Consider the following 18,187-nt stretch of genomic DNA (forward strand, 5'->3'; position numbering starts at 1 on the left):
CATGCATGTGTGCATGTCTTGAATGTCAGTGTCAGGTTGTTTACTGTCATTTCTCAGAACAAACCATTCTGTATTCTGATATTGTGTCTTCCATTTTTGGTGTTAAGGTATCCCTTCTTTATGAAATTATGGTGAAGCCAGACAGTAGTAGACCATGGTGGCATTTTTTTTTTAATATTCTTACTTAGCAAGAGAAAAAAACTGGGAAACAGCAGCAAAGTTCAACTTTTTTTTTTTTTGATTAAAAAATAGTAAAAAGCATCCTTCAAAACACCAAGTAGTCAAGGAAAGTTGTTTCAAGAACACAGTACAGGACTTCCCTGGTGGTGCAGTGGTTAAGAATCCACCTGCCAACGCAGGGGACACAGGTTCGATCCCTGGTCCAGGAAGATCCCACATGCCACGGAGCAACTGAGCTCATGCTAGCCATAGCTACGGAGCCCACACGCTGCAACTACTGAAGCCCGTGCCCCCTAGAGCCCATGCTCTGCAACAAGAGAAGCCACCGCAATGAGAAGCCTGTGCACCTCAACGAAGAGTAGCCCCTGCTCGCCGTAACTAGAGAAAGCCTGCATGCAGCAATGAAGACCCAACACAGCCAAAAAGGAAAAAAAAAAAAATAGAACACAGTACATAATAAAAGGTGTCTAAGCTACTGGCCATCACCAGTAATGTGCCCATCTTGAGCCAGTAGGGCAGGTGGGAGAGTTTTGAGGACAGGTGGACAGCTCTGGACCCAAACACTGTGGACACTTGGCATATGCTGACTAATTTCATCTTCTCAAAAACCCCTTGAGCTAGATGGTGTTATCTCCATTTCATACCTGAGGCTTGGAGAGATTAAGTTACTTCCCCAAAATCTACACAGAGTAACATGAATTTCCCAAGCCTCATGATCTGGTGTGTACAATGAGGAGGTCACCTTAGCATCCGTCCCCACTAGGAAACCACAAGACCGGAGCATCCACCCACCCCCACTGTCTCCCTCCATTATTTGGGGGAATCTAGGGGAAAGACCTCCCACATGTTCACAACCAGCCCTCTTATAGTGGCCTGCTCAGGGCCTTCACCAGGCTGCTGCTGCCCAGATCCACCCTAGGAACCAGCCCTGCCCAGGTGCCTTCTCCATAGAGGCTCCAGATCAGCAAGATCGGGGCCAAGTTATGACTTCTGTGGGCCCAAGCGCTTTTGCCTTTGTGGACCCTTTCCTCTACAAAAACCCATCTAAAATCGTATTTTACAATTGTGTTGGTATAAAGATTAATATTGTGTATTAAAACATGTGCCTGGAACTAATAGTTCATTTTTCCTCATGATTTTAAAAGAAATTAAGACATTTTCATGGACCCCCTAAAAGAATGGTGGGCCCTAGGATCCACGCCTGCGGAGCCCAATGGGTAAGGAGGCCCTTTGCAAGACCCTGCTGACGTGGCAGTCCCCTCACCACTGCCCTCCCTGCTTCATAGGTTGACCCATGGACCTCAAAGCATACTGCCTGCTTCTAAATCTCACAAAAACCCTAATGTCAATGTCCTTTCAGCTTCTATCTGTTTAGGTCTTATTAAAGGTGTCAGAACAATCCCCGGAGGTGGAACTGGGAAATTGCCTCTTCTGCCCCAGAAACCTGGACACATCATTTAGTCCTCAAAGCTTTTATCCCACATTGTATTAGGTTCTGTCATATCAAGACTTATATCAAGTCACATAAATAGATACCCCAGGCCTCTGTCACAGCCCCAGTTCATCACACACAGCCAGATACTGAATCTGTTTTGGCGCTGCTGAGACTGGCAGACACATGTGCACGCACATGCCCAAGGGTAGAGAGGGGTCTGGGATCAGGCCTCTGTTATTCCACTGTGTTCTCTTCCTATTAAGCCAGGCAGCTAATGAGACCCTGCTACTCACATGTTCACAAGCTTGAGCCATTCTGGTAAGCAGCAGTCCCACTTATTCCAGCTTGAAATGAGTTTGCATTTCTTTGTCCAACACAAAGCTTTGAAATGAATGACGACACTGGAAAATTATCAGGAGAATTTGCGAGGATTGCAAATAAGCAGGTATATCTAGTGTTTAGGATGGAAATATTTCCTTCTTTCGAATTCTAGAGACTCAGAATCTCCCCCTGGCAACACTTTGCATGCTGCATGTCTTTGGAAAACAGTTTATAAGGAAGAGTAAATGGAGGAAGAATTTGTTTCTAGCAACATGTTTTTATAGGATGAGAAGGGGCATGGCTACAGGATGGAGAGATTGCTCGGGCTCAAGTGTGTGGGTAGTGAGACAAAAAGTAAAGGAGTCTGCTCTGCCCTGCAGTCCCTAGAAAGAAGAGAAAAGATACAGGTGGGATTTTGATGTGGGTCCTGGCCTGGTCTTCTTTCTCAGGTCCACTGACATGGCCACTGTGGCAGGCCCCCACCTCGGAGTGGTACATCACCTCCTTAAGGGTCAGCATTGGTCCTGTTGTTGGTCACAGTCTGGCAGGAAGCTGAGTCTTTGTTGAGGTTGACGCTTGTTTCTCTGCCTCACTGCTGAGCGATGGAGGAAACACTGGAGGTTTCTCATCACCTTCTGTACCCTGAGCATGGACTCTTGGTTCCAGCCCGGTGATTGTAAAGTTGACATAATAGATTTGATGTTACACAAGGGGATGTGACACAGACCGGACCCTAGAGGAGGACACTCAGGCTCTCAGTGGTGACCATGCGTGGTCGGGAGGTGAAGGAGCATCAGTGTGTCAGAGCAAATACATCCCCGGGGCGTATCAACAGCTGAAAGCTCCTCTTCCACCCTGGAGAAGCCATACTGGCTATGCTGGGCATTTTGAAAGGGAGTCATGCATGTACCCAGCACTTAATAAATTTGTTGTTTAATTTGTGTTTCTTTGATCACTAGAAGGTTGAATTTGGTTACTGCGTGAGTCCACTGGCCATTTTCATTCCATCATCCATGGGGCCCTTGGCCACGAGTGTCTTTGAGGCCAACCTTCCTGTTCTGCAATAGCCCCTATTCTGTCAGCTGATTTTCTTCACACTTTCACGTCTCCCTTATTTGATACCATGGACCTGTCACATTTGACCCATCTTATAATTAACGTCTGGAGTAACGTCAGCTGCCGTCATAGAGAGCTCTTTCTGGCTCTGGAATCGTGCTTTGTTTGTGCCATTCAGCTCAGGTCTCTGGAGCTGTAAGCAATAAAGCAGGAAGGCTCCTGTAGATTTTCATTTCTCCCACACACAGGGCTCCCTGCCAGCACCTCTGAATCCTCACCAGCTTTTTATGTGAACAAAACCCTGTCTGGTGCTAAATATAGCTTTATTTCACATAATTGTAGAAGGTACTTTCTACTTTTAAATCTAGACTGGGCAGGGAACAGGACATTTACATAACAAGTTGGTGTTAACCCTGTGACAAACCTAATCGCTTACTGGCCTAGTGAGTAAGCTAAGGAACAAGGAGGTTGGGTGCCCTGCTCCTGTCACACAGCTAATTAAATCCCAGTTATCTTCACTTCCAGCAGGTGCCCTGTCCACTCCCGCGCTCACATCCAAGCAAGCCCGCAATACTCCTGTAGAACACGCAAGAACCACCCGATTTCCTAGAGGTGGGATTAATTCCCTGCAAGTGTTTGTGGGTTCCAGTTTGTGTTTCACAATGGAGGGCAGAACTGGGACACCAACCAACCAGAGAGATCTTGTCCAGTTTCCATATAATTTTTTTCAGTCACTTCCCCAGCTGCAAGCTGGTTCCCTTCTGAAGGGGACCACAGACCTCCCAAGTGAAGCTGTGCTGCTCTCCACAGACCAGCTGCTGGGGACTGCTCACTCTCACTTAATGACAAGTGCAAATAAATACCTTTGCTGGGGTCAGGAAAGTATGTCACCGTGTCAAGTGGCTGGGGTAGAGCTAAAGGCACACTCTGAGGGCAGGGACTTCATCCACTGTTCACTGCTTATCCCAGCACCTGGAGCAGAGCCTGCGCACCACAGGCCCCCAATAAGATATGTATGCAATAGAATGACTGGTGGGGACTGCAGAGAACTGGGAAGTGCTTATCTCACAGAAGGCATTCTTGTCAAAAAAGCATGCCTCTAGGCAATGTTTGGCTTCCAGCTGGCAACTCCTATGATTGAATAAACAAGGCTATTTCTGGACGGAAAGGAACAATGACTGCCAAGCAACATTGATGTCCAGCTTATCGCTTTGATATTATATGTTCAGTTGAAGTCAAGATGCAGATAACTCTTTCTGTTTAAGCACCTCTGAAGTCCTCCCCATTAATAACATTGGCCCCTTAATGACCCTGGACCAACTGGAGATGTGCGTAAATGTTAACATTTGCCCTTCCATCGTGCTGTGGTCTAACCGTTTTTGCTGAATCCCTTTGTCAAATGATGTACAAAGGCACCTCTTCTATCAAACAAAGGGCAAGCTTTCTAAATGCAAGCTTTATTTACGGAGAAGGGTACCAAACCTGCTTTCATACATACAACGTTGCCTTTTCTAAAATGGACTTAAGCAAACAGTGGCAGCTATTCCTTGCCAAAAACATTCTGAGTCCAATTCATCTCCAAAACCCGCCACATCGAGTTACAGGATTCTAGATAATGGTGGACAGCCTCTGCAAGTTTTTCCTAAGGTAAAGAGTTGGCTTGGCCCTCCCTCGGACACTTCCCTTATTCTGGTGAGTCTGCGTCACCTTCCTCCATCTTATTTTCCTGATAACCCAGACCCATTTTTCTGGTATGTAGCAAACTCCCTTGAACCAAAAGAAGCATAACTCTTGGGTGAGTCAAGCAGCTATTGTGAAACTGACAGGCTGCAGAGAAGCCCTCTGAGCACATGTGCCCTAACCCTAGGATGACTGACAGGTGCCAGGATGAGACCCTAGGATGAGACCACGTACCAGAGCCCAGAGCCAGCTTCTAGACTGTGGACTCAGCCACAGACTCGTCACTTAGACACTCTGATTCCATAGTGAAGTTGCAGGGCCACTGAAAACTTCCTCTAGTGAGATAAAACCTGCAGTAGAATTTACTTGAGGAAACAAACTTTGCAAACCAAGTCAGAGCTATTATTAATATATTTTGGCCAGAATATATGAATCAGATAGATACCTTGGGAGGTACCAAAGGCATTCAAATTCCAGGCTTTCTTGAAACACTTTACTGGTTAAAAAAATGCCCATGGGCAATATTTGACTTCCAGTTTACAAACCCGGTGATGGGCTAAGTAAAATTGATTGTAGATGGACACCAATGGTGCCAAGCAACATTGATCTCCTGCTTACTTCTTGGTGCTATATGTTCAGATGAGCTCAAAGATGCAGATAATTCTTTGTGGCTGAAGTACCTCTGCTCCATTAAAGACCTTGGCCCAGATCTGGACTGACTGTAATTTTGAGCCATGAATATAAAAACTAGAAGTGACTTGTATCAGAAATATATTCAACCACAAATAACAGAAAATCCAGCCAGTAAGGGCTCCAACAGGTAGGGACTTATTTTGCACACATGCATCAAGGTGTTGAGAGGCAGTTCAGCTGATCCAGTGCTATGTGGGCTCAGGCTCTTTCAGTCTTTCTGATCCACCTGACCCAGCATTTTGGTATCATCCTCACTCTTGTTGGCTTCCTAACCGCCGACCTGTGATCAAGGCAGAGAGAAGTGGGGGCAGGAGAGCATCAGCTGCATCTATTCACCTGATTAGGAAAACAAAAGCTTTGCTAGAAACCCCTCAATAGACATTCCCTTCAGGCTCACTGGTCAGAACGATGTCACATGACTGCCCCTGGCTGCAGGAGAGGCTGGGAAATGCAGTGTATTTTCTGTTCAGCCTTAATGGTGGGGGGAGATAAGGAAGAATGGGCTTGAGAATAGATGTGGGTGAGCTAACAACACAGTAGCTACCAGAGACTGCAGAGAAACTCTTTCCAATCCTCTCAATGTATAGATGACAAAACTGAGTTCCAGAAATGGGAAGTAGCCTGGCCAAGGTCCCATACCTGGATGAAATGACAGCTAGATCTAGAGCCCAGGTCTCCTAACTCTTCATCCATAAAGCTACCCACTGGACCACATCGTGAATGTAGTTTGACAGAGTCTGTGACTGAAGCTCTGTTGAGGAAAGAGAATATCATCCAGCAAACAAGGTAATGAATATGAAACTATCAGCAGTGGGCAGAGGACCTAGTGGCTTCCACTGGAGCTCTCCTTCCTCCCTCCCTAAAAATCTGAAATAATTCATTGTGAGTCACAGAAGCTAAGCCAAGTTACATCAGGCCTCCTCTCGGTCCCCTCAGACTGGGTAGATTTTTTTAGTGTCTCATTCCTTTGGCACATTGATGTTTGTGTGTGTTATGAAACAGAATCGATCTCATGATGAGCACCATGATAATGTAGAACTTCCATGTCATTGTTAATGTTGTTCTTGTCTTCTGTCCCCTTCTGTTATTGGACCAAACAGAAGTATTCTGCTGTTTCTCTCTGCAACATCTCCACAGAAGTCCTGAAAGTCATCAACGCCACGGAGCAGTTGATAGCAGAGTCTACAGGGCCCTGGGAGTTCCCACCTGTCCCTCCTGACAGAGAGAAAGGGACATTTCCTCTTGGAACAGACCAAGTGAGACTGGATGAGCAGCTGACTTCCCTGGAAGAAAATGTAAGACAGTGTGGATGTGCTCTGTCTAGGGCACACATGTCCAAAGGAGAAGCTGATGATGTTGTAACTCTTCACAAAGAGGTCAAGGACACAAATATACTACCACCACAGCAAATATATTCTCAGAAGGGTCTTAGACTGGGTGTCCCAGAAGCAGACCCCAAGATGAAGATTTCTGTGCAAGTGATTTATTAGGGAAATGCTCCCAGGGGAGACTGGTAAGGGAGTGGGGAGAGGGAAGAAGTCAAGCAAAGCTATGATCTTAGACAAAAAGTAGCTTCAGCCCGATCCTGCAGGCAACTCCGTGGTATAATTTGCATCTCAGAGTTGTCCTGACCTAAGGCAAAGGAACTGGCCCTTCCTACAGCCAGTGGGCACCTCAGTCTCTCTGAATGCAGGCAAAGTGTCTACAGTAGCTCAAATGCCGTTTTTGCATAGATCTGAGCTGTTGGAAACAAAGGCACACTGCAGCTTGGGAGCGGGGAGGGGAGTATGCAGAAACTATATAAGGGATCTATGGGGATCCAGGTGGAGCATTGCCAGTGCCACTACAGAGAAAAACAGTGGTTGCCAACAGAACTTAGGTTACTACAGAATTGCTCTGCCCTGCTTCACAGATATGTCTGCTCGTAATGGTTTTTCTGTCCTTCCAACTGGTGAGGAAAGAAAGAATGTAATAGATTCTTACATATAAACACCTACAATCATTTTTAAGACTTCGGTAAAGGTCCGATGAGAATTTTCGAACAATGCAAACCAGGGGTGACACAGAGAAATCTGGACATTAGCCACTCAGGCCATCGTTACCATCACCAGTTGGCATAGTCCCGATGTCAAATCCAGTCAGGTGATTCCATCTTTCCAGACTCAGTAGAATCAACCCTAATTTGGAGATGGTCTAATGAATGGTGTTCTCAGAAACCGGGCAATGTTATCAGAGAGATTTTTTGCCAGAAGTTGAAACAACAAAAAATCAAAATGACTCAAGGTAAAAAAAAAAAAAAAAAAATGCCAATAGTAGTTTCACTTTGAAAGTAGAAGACTCTCTCCCTTTGGATTCCCATAAAACCTAAGCATATGTCTGCCTCACTTTGTTGCCCTTTCTGTTCACTCATATACCTCCTATTAGATCAGCACCATTGACATTTTGGGTTAGATAATTCTTTGTTGCAGGGCCTGTCCTGTACGTTGTAGGATGTTTAGCAGCATCCCTGGTCTCTACCCACTAGATGCTAGAAGCTGCACCCTCCTAGATTTGACAATCAAAAATGTCTCAAGACATTGCCAAATATTAGCGGGAGCATGGGGGAAGAGTAGGGCACGGTCTTGCCCAAGTTGGAAACCGGATATATAAATTCCTATAGAACAGGACCTGCTGCCTTTCCTGTCTATAGCCCTAGCCCTTGGCCCTGAGCCTGACACAGAGGAGGTGTGCAAGGAATGTTTATCTGATATATGATTACATCAGATGAATAAAATCCTTTTTTAAAAGAAATGTTTTACTTCTAATGTACAGGTCTCTGTTCTTTAAAAATGCCTATAATACAATTCTTTCAGGTGCTGATAGTCCTAAAATGGCCCTAATCCTGCACACACAGAATTGAAAAGACTAAAATAAAGACATGGTTCACCAGGAAAGGGAGGCATTTTTTTCTTTTTACGAAGTATGCTATCAAAAAAACTTACAATGCATGAAATAATCTAGATTTAAATGACAAAGGTCAGCACACTGAAAGCAAAGACAGCATGCCTTTTTTTCCCCTCTAAGGAGTTTATTGAAAAATACAATGGCCTTGGCAGAGTTTTCATTTTGTAAGATCCTTTTATTGTACATCATGTTTCTTTTTGCGGGTTCATTAACACTTTAGTGCGAAACACATCTACTTAGCCACTGATTCAAGACGTCAGAAACACCAGCAGTGGAAAAGCTGGGGATTACAACTTCCTGCTCCCTGCTCCCTCTAAGATGCCTCTCCTGTTCTCATAGAGTTAACTGCCTACTTCCACCTCCTTCCCTACCCCAACCAGCTTTTCAAATTTCACCTCCGAAGAGATTCCATCTTTGTTCCTTTGAATTCTGTGGGTCTTTGAGTCACAGAAGGGATGACTTTTTTTTTTTAATCTCTTTAGTTCACCAGATCACAGAGCCATGGGCAGGTTGCTTGCTCTGCTGTTTCCAGGATGGAATTCAGCTGAGCAGCAGGAGAAGGGCAGGGCTGATTCTTAAACTGGCCTCTGGGTGCAGCTGATTTAATTAAACCAGGGCTTTTGTCTATGTTCTGAAGAGCGCGCCTGCTCCTCTGCCTTTCTCCTTTGTGCTGAGGAGCCCAGGGAATGGCAGAAATAGAAATGGCAACACTTAGTCTGCCCTCTGAACACTGGCTTCTGCAGACCAAGCTGCTGAGATAAAAGAGAACATCCTCATTTGCAAGAGAATATTCATCTTTAAGAAGTCTTATGAAGATTTCAGAGCTACATAAGATAAAACAAAAAATATCACATTCATATGTCTAATCTCCTGTTTTCATAACTGCCTTGTTAATCCACTTAATTAGGGTAGGGCATGGGGATTTTAGAATTTCCTTAGTCTCTTAGCCTTGACACTTCTCACCTGCTGCCTGGCTGTGAAATCAGCTCTGTCTCCCCTAAAGGTGGGAGAAACCTCTGACCAATGCCAGCCTCCCCTGAATGCACAGTGGGGACTCAGTTTCTCGGACTGAATGCCTGGGGAGCTCTGAAGCACAGGGTTCTACTGTACCTGTTAGGGATCTGTCTGGGAGAGGAAAGTTTCAGGGAGTATTGACTCAGGTGTGGGCAAGGATAAGGGGTGCTGTGGTGCCCACAGAGTAGCAGTAGGAGGAAGTGGTCACCACCCGCAGGCAGTATAGCCCAGGGAGAACTGGAACCTGGAAGAGCGACCCCTAGTGGGAGCTGTCACCATGGAATCCAGGAAGGGAAAAAGCAGGGGAAAAAAGGCTCTTACTTTTTTCTCCTCCTGCCTTTGATCTCCTGCTGGTGCTTGCCATTGGCCAAACCCATCCCAACCAGCAAGGGAGGCTTGGTGGTAAAGTTTGTATAGGTTAGCGTCACAGAGAACAGAGGAGAGCAGAACAGAATGGAAAATGGATCTAGGGATCAACAGAGAACAACAAGTATGACCATTTTCAGACCTGTGGTGTGAATGGTAGGGTCCCACCAGGGCCACCTTGTGGATTTATGCAGGGTTGTGAGTGGGAGGGGTGAGTCGGCTCCCTCACCCTCCCACCGCCATCTAAGGACCTTCCTCATTCTTATCTTTCCTAAATGACAGAGACCACCTGGGGTACCCCATAATTCCCAGCCACAGAGCCAATGGAGGACTAGTCTCAACTTCCCTTTTTCTTCTGCCTTATAACTCCGGCAACCCCAAATATGTTGTAGTATACAACCAGTGGCAGCAGGCACAGTGGGATGGCCAAGGGGGGACCTAGCTCTGGCCCAGAATCCAAGATCAGGCAGGGGAGGTTGATCTTCCTTCTCAAAGCCCTTGTACAACCCCCATAGCACAGGAGAGGTAGAACTTCTAGAAGTGGCCATGGCTCTCTGCTCTCAGAGAACAAGAAAAGAAATACTATCTGTTACTGTCTAACCTTAGTCCCCTAAAGTATATGTCATGGACGCCAAGTCCAACAAGATGCTCTAAGAACAAATAAGCTTGAGAAACCCATATACTCTTTCTAGGAAAATTGAGATACATCTTAGCACATTAAAGACCCTGAGAAGTCCTGCAATAAAGAAATCTGTTTAATGTTCTTTATTCTAGGGGCTTTGACCATAAAGTCCTTCCTTTGAAACACCTATTCTCATCCCTTGAACCACTTTGAGAAAGGCTTGTTGAACCAGGAGCCAGTCAATGGGGTCACAGGCATCAGTGACTAGAGTTTGGAGAGGACGTAGATTACTCAGACATGGTAACCATACTTCTCGCCAAAAGTGGACCTTAATTAAGCAAGCATCTCCAGGTTATGTTTTTCAAATGGGTTATTTTTAAGACTAGAATAACAATTTCATTATATGGCATGTTAATTTGTGTTATTTCAGCCCACCACAGAGCCAATATTATGGCCATCTATAACCACAGTAACTCTAGTACCTTTATGCCAACGTTTGAAATATAAATCGTCAAAATATTCCAGTCGAGATTAAGTATCACAGCATCGTAGGGCAGGGTGGATAAAGGCATGAAATCTGGCACCAGCCCTCTGGCTCAGTAAATACCTGTCATGATCATCATCACCACCATCACCACTGTCATCATCCTCTAATCCTTTAGGTGCCATGACCTTGCTTGTAAGTTCCTGTTGAGCAGGTGTCAGTGCCAAACCACTGAACCTCCCTATCCCCCTAGTGCCAGGAAAGCAGGCTTTTAGGGAACACAAAGTAAAAGATGAACATTCTGGCCTTGCTGAGAACTTGGAGCGATTTCATATTGCTTTGTCTTGGCAAAGAAAGTAAGGAACGTTAGTGGATGACCATGCCGGTGACAAAACAACAAGGTGCTATTAAGTTGATACAACCATAGGGTATGACGATGCTAAGTGTTGCATGTTTCTGGAAATATCAAGGTCCTGAGACCAAAGATATGTCAGGTCATGTTTAACCATTGCCACACTTAAGTCATTCATTTCATTTAAATTCCAAATTTAGTTTCATTGTGCAAAGCTATAAGTTTATATTTTTAATTATCTTATCAAAATGAATTCCCCTTTTTTTGGTGTGGGTACCAAAAGTGTAATACCCAAACTCAGACTGTGGTGGCCATTGCTCTGATCTCTTCCTCCTCTCTCCTCTCCTCTCCTCTTCCTCCTCCTCCCCCTCCTCCCTTTCCTTTCCCACCTCCTCCTCCTCTTCTCCTCTTATTCTATTTTCCTCTCTCTCTCTCTCTCTTCAATTTTTCTTCCCCTCTGAAGATAAGTTTTTCAACCTCACAACTTTTGGGAGACAATTTTTTAATGATTTCTCCACTCAAATGGCTTTGAAATATTCATCATTTCCTTCATGTGACAAACAATAAAGTGTTTCTTGTTTTGCAGATAAGGAATAAATGGCTATATTAAACTGTGAAGATCTTTTAGAAACAGAAGTTCTCTAATACTTGCATATGACAAAGAAATATAAAGCTAAGGGCAAAGTGAAATAAGGCAGTTAGTTACCAGCAGACATTTGACTCATGACCCCTGTATGACCGATGAATCACCCAACTTGATGTCCGCTATGTCAGTCACTGCTGGAAGCTCCCACAGCTAATTGTGCCTGGTGATGCACAGTCAAATTTGCTCTCATCAAACCTGCACCTGCCTTTGCTCCACTCTGAAATGTTTGGTAAAATTGCCAGTTTTCATGCAGATGCATGAATCATGCCAAGGAATTGACTGAGTTGGAGCATCTCAGGATTCTTTGCCCTCCTCACCAACACTCAGCATTGCTCAGTGCAAATGACCATGCATCATCTGTGTGCACTGCTCTTGGCTTGCCTAACTCTGTTATATTTTTAACTCAAGTTAAAGGAACTTTTAAAGGAGTGACCGTGCATATCATTCAAGTCAACTCTAAATGGCTGTGATTACATGTTTAGAGCTTTATATACATTGATTAAACCTCATGAACCTGTTTAAGTAATTACCTTCTCTAGATACATTTAGTTCCTTGTGTTGTCCACTGTTTCATCATGTTATTAATTAGGCTGAAGGAGCATTTGTTTCACTCACCCTGTCCTCAGCCTGAATTATTCCAACGATTTTACTTTCTGTTTGCCCACTTTTATGAGAATCACCTTATAAACTCGTAAGCCAAAGTAACTTCCTTTAATTTTCCCTCAAATTACTTCCTTTATCTTATTTTCTCTTTAATCTTCAGGAGCTCTCAAAAAACTGTCTTAATTGATCATAGATTTTATATGCTTCTCAACATCACACTATTTTCTAAAAAATACGGTATTTTCCTACTACATACTTCAGGTTCATTTTCATTCCCTTAACCTGATTCAAGCAACTTCACGGTACTTAATCAGAGATAATTCACGCAAAATTTGTAATCGTTTTAAATTAATTTCACCTCTTTCATGTTTTCTGAATTTTTCCAAATTACTAATGCCAACCAAAATTTTTACTGGCAAAACTACATCATGAGTTTTTCTCTTTGTATCCTCTATCTTGATAATTGTGGTTGTTATAGTCCCTGGACAAATTCACAATTTATGTAGCTGATGTCATGTATTCTTGTACTATTTTATCATATTTTTAAAATTTACATACTACTTTTTTTTGCAGGAAAGGTTGGGGGAAGAGGAGGTGTGGTTGACAGTGAGGGGGTGGCAAGACCTTATGCTACCACCACTTAAGTGTGAAGAATGTTTATAAATGGGGGGCTCCCTGTCTCTTTCTCCCAATGTTGAGTCTAGTTCTCTCTCACTCCCCTGAATTATGGCATCCCCTGAAGGGGCCCCACCAGTCCTGGGTCCACAGACCTGAGCTCAAAGGCCATGCCTCCTCTACAGGTGTACCTGGCGGCAGGTACCGTGTATGGACTTGAAGGCCAGCTGAGTGAGCTAGAGGATGCTGCCCGCTGCATCCACAGTGGCACTGATGAGACTGAACTGGCAGATCTGGAGGACCAAGTAGCCACGGCAGCAGCCCGGGTCCACCATGCTGAGATCCAGGTAAGAACTCTCCTCTCTGCCTAGATGGAGAACTACTGGGCAAAAGGAGAGGGCACCCCATCTTACAAAAGAATCATTTCAAAGCCTTTATATCTATCAGTTCCTGCTACCTCCAGCAGACTTTTCGTGGGCATGGTCCTTCCAGGTGGATTCCACCAAAGCCTCCTTTTTTAAAGTGCAGGCTTCCTCTCCCCAAATTATGACCTTGATAATATATCTCTTTAAAACCTATGCCATTTTCCTCTTTGACAAATTCTCTGACCCTTGCTATAGAGGTTCCCATTCCATCCCAAGACCACCCTTCCCTAACCTTTATCACACTGTTTTTTAAAAAAATATTTATTTGGTTGTGCTACGTCTTACTTGCCGCAGGTGGGCTCCTTAGTTATGGCATGCGAACTCTCAGTTGCGGCATGCATGTTGGATCTAGTTCCCCCACCAGGGATCGAACCCCGGCCCCCTGCATTGGGAGCGCGGAGTCTTATCCACTGCGCCACCAGGGAAGTCCCATCACACTGTTGATTACCTATTTAATGCCAGGTTTCCCCACGATAGACTAAAAGCTCCTTGAGGACAGGACTCTAGCTATCTAGCTTAACACAATAACTCCAGTGCCTAGCATAACACCTCACACAGGTTTGGGCCTCAATAAAAATGAGATGAATAAATAAATGAAAAACGAAGTGTAGATTTCTTAGACCAATATTTTTCATGATTTAGATATGGCTGTTTTAGAACTAATTACTATATTATCTATAACTTTCTGAAGATGTGTGTTTGCAGTTTTCATGGATATTCTCTTGGCCTCTGACTCTGGATCAAAATGGACTGTGGACTAAGTAACTGATTCTCAAACTGGGGTCCATGGACATATACATACTCAGGGACCCACGAGAAATGCTGGTCTCTGCAGCATAAGCTCAGTGTAGACCCCTGGTTCACTGCTATTTCTGTAGACCCTGCATCTTAAAACTGCATCCTCTGGAGAATGGGGATCAATTGAAACCATCTCTGGATAGAGAAGATGACAGTTTTGGGAGATAATTTTTTTTATAAGTTTATTTATTTATTTTTGGCTGTGTTGGGCCTTTGTTGCTATGCGCAGGCTTCCTCTAGCTGCAGCGAGGGGCTACTCTTTGTTGCGGTATGTGGGCTTCTCATTGAGGTGGCTTCTCTTGTCACGGAGTATGGGCTCTAGGCACGTGGGCTTCAGTAGTTGTGGTGCACAGGCTCAGTAGTTGTGGCTCGTGGGCTCTAGAGCACAGGCTCAGTAGTTGTGGCACACAGGCTTAGTTGCTCCGCGGCATGTGGGATCTTCCCAGACCAGGGCTTGAACCTGGGTCCCCTGCATTGGCAGGCAGATTCCTAACCACTGCACCACCAGGGAAGTCTGATAATTATTTTTTAAATAAATATTTTTATCTTAAAGAATCAAAAATCACAACAGCTGCTCATATCATTCAGCACTCTTGAGAATGGGAGGGAACCAATTCTGTGCTAGGAATGGCCCAGGAATGGTCTCATCACAGATGGCCCTGTTGACTGTTTATTACCAGCAAGCATGGCTGAAGAGCAACTCTCCTCAAAAATCATTTCCCACAAATGCCACTCAACATTTAATCAATTTATAGTTAATGTTATATGAAATAGAATCAAATCATTTGTTTTCTGGGGGTATATTTTGCAGCAAATACTTCTTGAATGGTTTAGCAGGAAGTAATATTGTTTATGGGTGTTTGGGAGGGTTTTATTGGATAATTAGTTATTCATGTTTCCAAATTTTTCTAGGCTTAAATTATTGGAGCCATGTTTTATGGCAGAAAATCCTGGAGTCCAAAATGTCCATTTTCCATGTGTTTGAATGTGCCTATTAATTTATCATTCGTTGTTAAATATTATAATAATGTCATTAATAATACCTAATATTCAGTGAGTCTTACTGTGGGCCAGGAGTTGGGCTTAACCCTTGAACTCATTATTGTATTTAATCCTTTCAGCATCCCCATGAGGTGGCTATTGTTATTCTTCCCTTTTTATATCTGGAGAAAAGGAGGCTCAGAATGGTTAAACCGAAGTCAAATAGCTAAAAAGTGATGAAGCCAGATTTTAAACCTAAGTCTCTCTGGCCTCAGAGCCCAAATTCTTCACCAGTCTGTGCTGTTTGGTTTCCTGAAAAATGTGCTTGTTCTGCCCTCAGGTACATATCCACTTGCATAAGAGTCCTTACTTTGCATGGGAGGTTGTCAACCTTGCCATCATCTTTACGGCTCTTTTCAATGTGGGAACGTTTATTAGCGTGGAGACTCTCCTTGTCCTACAGTTGCTGCCAGAGAAGGAAGATTAATTCCTTGTTATCTGTTCTTATCCAAAGCAGAGTCTCACAGAAGATGTCACAGAGGGTATCCTGCAGGATGGTAGGAGGGTCCCACTGGAGGGTAGATGTGCTGAATTGTGTTCTTAGATTAGGTCAGATTCTAGGGTTGCTTTCACCTTGGAGTCCCCCAAAGGTTAACTCCAAGGTGAAAGCAACCCTAGAATCTGACCTAATCTGACAGGATTGCCCGGTGCTGAAGCCAACTGCGGATGATACGTGGGCAGCGTGCTAAGGATGCTGTCCACTGCGTCCTGAAGGGTCATCTCTGTGGGCATTCCTGGGGAAGGTCTCTCTTAACTCTAAATATCAAGAAAAGCTATTCTTCTGAGTACTTGGTCTTTATCTTGTGGACACAGAGTCGTAAAATGATCTTTTTGCTTTGGCTCCCAGGAAACCCAGAGCAGAATTGGTCATCCCCTTCTAGCAAGTGTAAGGGTCACTGGATATGCAGTCTTAGGAATTAATGGAACACAGATACAACGTGATAGATGGGTGGATGGATAGATAGAGAGACAGATAAACAAAATGTAGGCAAAATCAGCCCTCAGCAGTCTCCTTTCCTCTTTCTGCATCCTTTGCCCTGTGGACTAAAACTGGAAAAATTAACCCTTCTTATTCTAGAGCCTGGCAGTCAGCAAATCAGGAGGTCAGCAACTTGCTCTCCCACTGACCTGTCTCCCAGGGCCCTCTGAGCAAAGCCCTCCATCAAAACTGCTTCCAGGAAAGAATGTGGGCATCTAACCCACATCAGTTGCAAATGACTGATAAAAGTTTATGCAATTTATTGGTCTATAAACCAAAGGAACGCCGTTCTCAGTGTGAAATTTGAGGAGTGAGAATAGGAAGGCATCTGGGGGCTAGGAAGGGACAGGGGCTGCACAGTGGCCCCTTCTGGGGGCTGGCTGCTGGGCAGCTTGGATTCTTTCACCAGCTGCCACAGTCTTGGCCTTTATCTGCTTCCTCCTCCTTATCTGAGTAAGATTGCTGCTCCTCCGGGATAGGGGAAGCATCTCCCATATTTGCTGACCTTTCAGACCTTCTCTCTGCACTTCCTATAGCAGCTATCCCAATGGGCTTTGTCCAAAGAAGCCCTCAGTAAATGGCAGCAGAATCAGACTTCGTTTTGTGCAGCACAAAATAGCTTAGGGACAGGGGAGGCAATGGAGACGTCAGGGCGGAGGCACACACATTGGCAGCAGGGCCCACTTTCAGGTTTCCTGTCTGATTCCCCAGCAACACTCAGGCTGTGCCATCTCAGCAGGATGGCTGTGACCCCAGCCTCCTCCCTCGACTCTGCCAGCCTCCTCCAGTGTCCCCCATACCAGGCCTTGGCAAGGCCTCTGAGAAGGGGGCAACGTGGCAAGATCATGAGCAGTAGCATTAATGCTGAGCTCTGCTGTGAGATGTTGGGTGTGTCACTCATCCCTCTAAGCCACAGTTTCCTCACGTGTAAAGCCAAGAGAATGGTACCCATGTCACAGGATTATGAATAAAGCATGAGCGAGTTCATGTGTTTAAAGCACTCAGCATGGCAACGGCACATAGTAATGCCCTTTCCTAAGAGGAGGGACCGTGTTGTCTTCACCCCTGGGGACATGGATGGACCGGGGTTCTTTCCGGGTGCTGAGTGGGCTCTCGTTCTCTATATCTACCTTAAGACATTGTTGGAAAAAAATATGAGTTCCTTCTGACCTACTGATGTTATAGTAAAGGAAACTGATGCCCAGAGAGAGGAGGGAGTTTCTCAAGGCCACTTGGCCTCTTAATAGAGGAAATGGACTTGAACCAGGGGCTGCTGGGCTTCCCTCCTAAGACCTGGTGCTGTGGTTTTGGATTCAGGGAGTCACGGAAGAAGGAAGCAGGACCTATAAATCATACTTGCTTTTCAAAGCTCACATCGTGTTGTCTCCCTGGGAAGCTTTCCCTCACCCCCACCCCCACCCCTATGCTGAGCCAGATGGCCCCGGGCCATCATGCCCATCGTGCCCTGGGCTTCCGTTTATCCGTAGGGGACCTCTGACAGGGGTGACATACTCTAGAGCTAACAACTGGAAAATTAAATTTACAAAGAAAGGCCTGTGGTTTATTTTCTCACTACAGTACTAAATAGAGAAGTGCTTGGTGGAAGCTGAATGAGTGAATGAATGAATGAGCATATATCAAAGCAGATTTGTTCTTTATAGAGTCATAATACAAAGATTCTCCCCCTCCTGGGCTTTCTCCCTACTGATTCTGCCTTTCTGTTGCATTAAGATTTCTGATATTGAGAGCCGGATTTCAGCCCTGACCATTGCAGGATTAAACATAGCACCCTGTGGGCGCCTCACAAGAAAACGAGATCAGAAGCAAAGGAACCAGGTGCGTTTGTCCCTCACGGCCTCTGCTGGAATACTGCACGACCTGGAAAATGTAGAAGATAAAACATCTCCGCCTTTGCGAAGGTGTACTGATTCCTG

The 18,187-nt window shown here is 44.8% G+C and overlaps 1 protein-coding gene across 3 annotated transcripts in view; it reads left to right on the forward strand.

Moving 5' to 3' along the window:
- The window catches only part of MYRIP (myosin VIIA and Rab interacting protein), a 218,802-nt gene that overhangs the window by 192,888 nt on the left and 7,727 nt on the right, over positions 1–18,187 (forward strand). For all 3 annotated transcript variants that reach the window (XM_060162217.1, XM_060162218.1, XM_060162219.1), the window contains 3 exons: positions 6,466–6,660; positions 13,196–13,357; positions 17,985–18,089. In XM_060162217.1, the coding sequence (XP_060018200.1) occupies positions 6,466–6,660; positions 13,196–13,357; positions 17,985–18,089 (462 nt within the window). The remainder of the gene's footprint in view (positions 1–6,465; positions 6,661–13,195; positions 13,358–17,984; positions 18,090–18,187) is intronic.

Source organism: Lagenorhynchus albirostris, chromosome 10 (genome assembly GCF_949774975.1).
Source record: "Lagenorhynchus albirostris chromosome 10, mLagAlb1.1, whole genome shotgun sequence".
Lineage (NCBI taxonomy): Eukaryota > Metazoa > Chordata > Mammalia > Artiodactyla > Delphinidae > Lagenorhynchus > Lagenorhynchus albirostris.